This window comes from Helianthus annuus, chromosome 6 (assembly GCF_002127325.2).
Source record: "Helianthus annuus cultivar XRQ/B chromosome 6, HanXRQr2.0-SUNRISE, whole genome shotgun sequence".
Lineage (NCBI taxonomy): Eukaryota > Viridiplantae > Streptophyta > Magnoliopsida > Asterales > Asteraceae > Helianthus > Helianthus annuus.
This window is the reverse complement of record NC_035438.2, coordinates 39,784,640-39,792,306: the sequence shown is the minus strand read 5'-3', so window position 1 is coordinate 39,792,306 and position 7,667 is coordinate 39,784,640. Positions and strand designations below refer to the sequence as shown.

Genomic DNA, 7,667 nt, shown 5'->3' with positions numbered 1-7,667 from the left:
CTGCTGAAGTCTAAAGTCTGTTGAAGACCTATCATCTGTTGAAGTCAAAGAACTTTGGAAGTCAAAGGTCTGATCAACCTTGATTGAGCTTTGGTGAAAGTTGTTGAGGCAGGTGATCGTGTGTTCGTAGTTAATGTTTGTTGAAACTTAAGTTATATTCAAATTCTATTAAGTTTGTTAGACATCTTTTATATGTACTTATGTCTTGAGCTTTGGTGAAAGTTGTTGAGGCAGGTGATCGTATGTTTGTAATTAATGTTTGTTGAAACTTAAGTTGTATTCAAATTCTATTAAGTTTGTTAGATATCTTTTATATGTATTTATGTCTATAAGCAGTTTACATTGTCAATAGGTGGGTACTCCATTTTTTGGATACGAGAATAGAAATAGATGTATGTAACTGATATATTAACTAATGATTTATGTTTATAGTTGTCTATGAGCTATAATAGATAACACGTTTTGATACAATATTTATATACCTATCTATACTTTCTATTAAAATGTGTTATGTATGGTTTTTTAAAAACCACCCATGTTTGCACACGGATTTTACTACTAGTTAGTTATAAAACTATGAAACTAGTTAAATATATTTTACTCAACCCAAAAGGTAAACTTGCTAAAAGAAATCATAATGAAGTTGGGCCTGAAAGCTAAAATGGGCCAAAGTTAACTCCACTCAAAACCCTAATCATAAAGCCAGAATATAAAAACTCTCTTACACCCACCCAAACTTCCACCTGCCTCAGCCAGAAACAAAGATGCAGATCTTCGTGAAAACCCTAACCGGTAAGACCATAACCCTCGAGGTTGAGAGCAGCGACACCATTGACAATGTCAAGGCCAAGATTCAGGACAAGGAAGGTATCATACTCATCTAAACACATATGTTTGATTATTCATCTGTAACTGCATCTACAATGATTTTCACATTTTGTGTTGTGTAGGTATTCCACCGGATCAGCAGCGGTTGATCTTCGCCGGAAAGCAGCTTGAAGATGGCAGAACTCTTGCTGATTACAACATCCAGAAAGGTTTGTTTTTTATTTATAATTTTTGTTTCTTAATTGATGAGGAAGTTGTGTATTTTTTTGTTAATTGTGCTCTAGGTTAGTAACTCTGGAAATGTTGTTTAAGATTATAAGATTTATATTGTAGCTATTGGTGATATAACTATTATTTGGAATTATTTTTTATCATTAATATTAATTTTGCAGTTGATTGAAATAATTACTTGATTTTATTTTAAATTTAGAAATTGTTTGAACATTATTTGGCGATTTAAAGTGTTGTATTTGTTTACTAGTTGCTTCTCACCACAGTGTTAGGCTGGACGGTATGGGCTTCGTCCCAGCCCTGTCCTGCTTCGTCGCCGCTGTCCCCCCCATTCCCCCCCCTCATCCGCGGCGTCCTGAACGTCGGCCTGCGGACGTTGGAGACGGGCTTCCCCCTCTCACACACCTATACATACAATATATACATATATATATATATACATACATATATACATATATACATACAATATATACATATATACATACAATATATACATATATACATACAATATATACATATATATATACATATATATATACATATATATATATATCTATATCTATATATTATTAGGCCCATCCCCCCATTTCCTTAGCTCCACCCTCTTTGCCCCATCCTTACACCCGATCTACGTGGCGCTTACGTGGCGGATCATCTTCCAAGAATGGACCATCACCATACTGCATAGCCACGTAGTATCATGATTATAATATGATCTTGTTGTTAGCTTTTGACACTCTAGTTAAATCAGTTTTTGTTTTTCTTATAAAATTTTGGGATACTGGTTTTTCTAAAGTTGCATGTAAGTTGCTGCTTTAAGTGAATTAGATTAAATGCTGTTTTTTGTTGCTGCGAATGGACTCTCGTTTGGTTTATTTTAAATGTTTATGTTATAGTTTTATGTTGTTTGTTCAGAATCAATTTTTCATTTTGTTGTAATGTTTTCTTACACTTAATAATGTTGTTTGTTCAGAATCTACTCTTCATTTGGTTTTGAGGTTAAGGGGAGGAATCATTGAACCCTCTTTGATGGCATTGGCTAGGAAGTACAATCAAGACAAGACCATTTGCCGCAAGTGAGTTCTTTACATGGTTTATGACATTGCACTTACTGGGCTCAAATTATTTTTTTTATTCCCAAAAAATTATATGTTGATTTATCAACACCTTGCTGATGTAACTTCTTAACTTTCAGTTTTTCTTAGTTTATTGTAACATGTATTTGTTATCAGTTCTAATAATTGATTTTTGCTTGGTGAATTGTTTTTGGTTAGGTGTTATGCTCGTCTGCACCCAAGGGCAGTAAACTGCAGGAAGAAGAAATGTGGCCACAGCAACCAAGTAATAAAATATTCTTGAAAGTTTTTTTATTTCTAATAAATGCACACTTGATTTAATATAGCGCGTCTAAGTCGCTAGGTGTTTATTGCATTGTATGAAATCTGGCGCCTCCTTTTATTACCAAGCGCTGCAAGATTTTTCTTTTTTCTTTTGATATGCTAAATTGGAAATGTTTTTTTAATTGTTTTTTATCTTTCTTGTGGTTGCAGCTAAGGCCAAAGAAGAAGATTAAGTGAAGACTTAGACAAGCAACTTGTTTGGTTAATTTTAGAAGTTCTGCATGCATCTATTTTTATCATATTTTGTTGTTAAGTACCTATGGATAAATTGTTTGTTTTTTTCAAGAAGCAATACTGGTTTTTATGTGTTTTTTTGTGCTATCTGATGTGGTGTCGAGTTTTCTATTTTGTTTTAATGTTTTGAGCTAGTTTTGAAACGTGGATGTCATTTAACATCTAAAATTAAGCTGTGATTAGAATGAGAAACTTGGCTATTCGAAGGTTTTAACATATAGAGTGACAACACATGGTTTTGATTGGCTGGTTTGGCGTAATGAAGCCCCCGACACAGGTGGCGCTAATGTGCCGCAATTTACCCTCTAGAGGCTTCATGTTATACCATCCAACCTAAAAAGAGAGCAAAGGTGGTGGGACTTGTGCTCAATAAATCTCCTCATATTGTAGAGCTAAGCTTTGCAATTCTCTCATGATCTATGGGATAATTGTCATTGAAAAAATCAGTTAAACAAACAATCATCCACTATCCCACTTGGGACCAAACTTGTAACAAATGAGTATGGGTAAAATATTTGAAAACAAAGTTTTAACAAGGATTGGGATTAGTGATTATGCTATTCTAAGGTTTTCATTTTTCAAAGCTGCATAATAGAACTTTGAAGAACTGTTTTGAATCGTAGGGCAGACTAAAACTAATGAAAGAACATAGTGACGGTAAGCTAATTTCACGAAACTTTATAAATTTGACGAACAAAATATAAATGCTCACAATATGTTCATTTTCATATTAAAGTTGTTCCTAGTTAGAGGTGCAAACGAGCCGAGCTACTCGTGAGCTACTCGAGCTCAGCTCGAAAAAAGCTCGAACGAGCCGAGCTTAAACGAGCTCGAGCTCGAGCCCGAGCTTAAAAACAATCTCGTTTAGTAAACGAGCCCGAGCCTGAGCTTCGCTTATCTAGCTCGAGCCGGCTCAAGAGCCTAAACGAGCTTTCTATTTATAAATTTTTTATTAATACATTAAACATATATTTATATAATAATAATTACCATTTATATAAATATAAAAAATAACTAAATTATATGTATAATAATAATTATAATTAATATAAATTAATTAATAAATACTAAACGAGTCGAGCCCGAGCCCTAGCCGAGCTTGAAAAATTACCTTCGAGCCGAGCTCGAGCTTGAGCTTTCATTTGTTAAACGAGCTCGAGCCTTGTCGAGCTCGGGCTCGGCTCGTTTGCACCCATATTCCTAGTCATTGAAAACACAACAAAATTTATATAAATTAGTGTACAACTAGAATTAAGCATCCCGGCGTTGCGGCGGGGCCTAAAACCTTGCCAAATTAACATCAATGACACACCACCGCCAGCGATCGCCAACACTGAGTCGATCTAGGACCAGCGCAATGTGACCAACCTGTTAAATGGAAAAAAATAGACGTAAAAACATTGAACCACACATGCACGTTGAGCCGTGTTAACTCTCAAAATTTTGAACAAAACATAAAAACATTGAACCACACACACGTTGCGTCGTTTTAACTCACAAATTTAGAACGATTTGTAAAAGGGAAAATTTACCAAAGATGAAAAGTATAGGGGACCAAGTTTTCTAGTGAAATTAGCTTACCGTCGCTATGTTCTTTCATTCGTTTTACTCTGTCCTACGATTTGAAACAACTCTCCAAAGTTTTGGGTGTGAGCGTGTTTGTGTCAAAACCCTATGCGTCGCTCTATGTCTATATCAATGTTGAAAACACATCTGATTGATCCTAGAATGAGTGTGTTAAAAGTGTAGAATGTTTTAAAAATTTTGTTATCGTAAGGCACATGCACACTAGTTATGTTGTGCATTGATATGTTAAAGTTATGCACCAATATATAAAGATGGTACGCAAGTGTGGCATATAGATCTTAGAATAAGTGTGTTAGAAGTGTGCACTAGTGTATGGTGTGCTACAAACATATACAATTGTCGATATCTCACTGATAAGATATCTGTTTGATGTAAACCAAAACCAAGAAAAAACAAGCTTGTTCAGTTTATTTATGTTAAGTTTTCCAAAAAGGTATGATAATAACTCATACGGAGTTCCAATAAACTTCCGATTAAACACCATATTTGTTGATGCAACAAACACGGGACCAAGGATGGTAGCTAAGCTGGTTAGGCAAAAAGGCTGAAGGGTTCAGTTTTGCCTAACGCAGGTCGCGGGGTCCCTCCACGTTTGCAAAACGTGGAAGGAGGTTCACTAGTATGTTCTCGTTATTTGCTTTGAGGTTCTTTCTCCGAGGCCAGCTCGAATCCAGAAAAGAAAGCAAATAGAATGAAAGTGATGAGGAGTTGTTTGGAGGTGACAAAGAACTCTTTGAATGACTAGAGATTAAGGAATCTCTGCCTTTTCGGAATGTCTTGGAAGTGAACATGAGCTGTCTTCTTATAGGAGAAGACATCTCCTGAAATGGCATAAACAAGACTAGTGAAACCTGTTTGCAATGGAGGGTTTCCCCTTTTGGGGTTGAAGGCTTTGGACCCCTGGTTAATAGAGTGTGCCTGTGCAGACCTGCTCTGACTTTGTGAGTTGGTGAGCATGAGTTGGTGGGACGAGTCTCTAGACATGACTGATTACTGTTTCTCGATTTCCTCATTTTACAGCTTTTCATCCGATGAACCTTTCAACCTTTTAAGCTCTTTGCATATTAATCATTTTGTTTATCCTTGGGCTACCCCCATCGTCAGCCCCCCAAGTCAGAGGTTTTTGGGGTAGTATGCTCAAAGACTTCTGACTTTTATGCATTTCTTTTAAAGGCTTCAAGGGTTCGTTGCTTGGAGGCTTGAAAGGTTTGAGGCAGTTACTTTTTTGAATTTTGAATTTGAAACGATTTGACAGTTGATTTGATTGACATGTGTCAGGCGGCGGTTTTGCAGGAACCATTTATTTACCTTTATTACCCCTACTTTACTCTCATATTTATTTTAAAGTTGTAAAATTTCTTCATTTTACTTACAATCATTCACAGTTTCCTTCCTCAGGTTAGTTTCCCTTCTCCATTTTCGTTTTTACTTTGTTCAATCATGGGTGCCCTTAAGGATTTAGCGAGGTCATTCTCTCGAATGACACAAGAGGAAGTAGACCTGTTTTGTCTTGAATATGGTATTGATAAGAAATTTAATCCAACTGCCCCTGCTTGCGATGTCTCTGTTGACAAACCAAATCCTGGTTCGATTGCTTTGTATTGTCGTCACTTTCAGTGGTCTAATCTTCGTTACCCTTTTTCGTTTTTCGTTTTGAACTTGCTTGAGTATTATCGCGTTTCTTTTGGGCAAGTTCATCCGAAGGGGATGGCTAGGGTTTTGCATTTCGAAATGTTGTGTCGTGCTCTTGGGTATGATCCCTCTTTGTTGCTTTTTCGGAGATTTTTTCGTTTAGCCAAAAATGGTGATTGGTTCACCTTTGAGACATCAAAGGTTGATACTTGTCTTATTTCATCCATGGTTACAACGCTTGGGTCCTGGAAGGATCGGTTTTTCTGGGTTTCTGACTCTATCATTCCTTTCAAAATGGTGTGGAGGCGTCCGGATGCTGTTCTCAATGATCCGGAGCCTTCTGAGTCAGAGTTGAATGATGCTTTTCTTTCAGCCATTCGGGGGTGCCCTTCGAGGGTTCGTCCCTTTCCCGAACATTTGTTAGTGCTTTTAGGGGTTAGTAATATTTGGGGAAAAGCCGATCGGGATCCGGTGTTAATGAGAAATGGCGTTGGTATGCATTTTTTCCCTTATGCCTTTTCTTATTTTACTTTGCTTATGCCTTATTTTCTTTTGTTTTGTTTTTACCAGTTATGTCTGCTTTGGACTTCATCAAGAGTGACGACACGTCCGACGTTGTATTTGAGGATGCCCCGTCTGTTCCGGGTGAGAATGTTGTGGTTAGGACTTCCGAGCAAAGGTTTGAGGGCACGGGTTATGTTAGTGTTGCCAACGTTAAGGGTTTTACCAAGTCTACTGCCCCCAAGTCTTCGAGTCGCCGATCTTCTCGTCGTTTGCTGAAAGCTGGTCCTCAATCCACTTCCACTGAGCCGGTGGATTTGACTGATGATATTGAAGTTTCGGAGGATCAGGTTGAAGCGGGTGTTGAACAGGACAAGGAGTTGGTTGTTCATGGCAAGAAGGTTCGAGGCAAGAAGGTTGTTCCTGTTCAAGAATCTTCAAGCAGGGACGCTGAAGGGTTGGACCCTGAAGGTGTTTATGTGCCTGCTTGGCAAGTGAAGAATGATGATACCTTCAAGGATGCTGCCGTTTGTGAGGATGCTCTTAGCCATCTTGCTCCTCCCTCTGTTCGTGAAACCATTGCTGAGATGGACGATGACTTTATGTTATCTCGCATGGTTTTAACCACCTGTAACCTTGCTGCCATGCTTCCCCAAGGGATTACTCGGTTTCGCCAAAGGATGCGGGAGTATGAGGATTTCTCTAAGAAGAAGGATAAGATGAAATCCTCCCTAGCCTCAACGAAGAAGGAAATAGCTGGGTTTGCAGAGAAGGAAGCAGCGTGGAAGAAGGAGGTTGATGGTTTGAAAAAGATGCATGATATTGAGATGGGTGACCTGAGGAAGAGCTTTGAAGCTAACTTGTTGAAGTTGAAGGCTGATCGAGAGGCCTTAGCTGTCCAGCAGCAGGCTTTTCGTGAAGAAAAGGAAGGGTTGAAAGCTTCATTTGGTCAAGTGACTGCGGACAATCAATGGTTGATCGAGCATGGTTTCCAGCAGGTTGTGACTTATCTTTTGCATTCCAAGGAATTTAACTCTGCCCTTGGTGATGTTTACACCAAGCTTTTGAACTTGGGGAAGCATCAAGGCCTTACTGCTGGCTACAAACTTCATGAGTCTGGACAACCCTTGGAGAAGTCACCCATGTTTCGCCCCGAGGCTTCTGATATTTTCAAGGCTTCTGTTGAGCAGATGGAAAGGCTAACTTACCCCTTTATTCATGAAGTATCATCTTGCTTTGGTAAGCCTTTGTCTG

General features: G+C 38.2%; 1 protein-coding gene across 1 annotated transcript; it reads left to right on the top strand.

The window, feature by feature from the left end:
• The first annotated feature begins 707 nt into the window (after nt 1-707).
• Nucleotides 708-2,780, top strand: LOC110865268 (ubiquitin-60S ribosomal protein L40). Its single transcript, XM_022114506.2, has 5 exons — nt 708-867; nt 951-1,037; nt 2,033-2,135; nt 2,334-2,400; nt 2,610-2,780. The coding sequence occupies exons 1-5, from the start codon at nt 765-767 to the stop codon at nt 2,634-2,636; spliced, it is 387 nt and encodes a 128-aa protein (XP_021970198.1). The 5' UTR covers nt 708-764; the 3' UTR covers nt 2,637-2,780.
• Nucleotides 2,781-7,667: the final 4,887 nt, after the last annotated feature.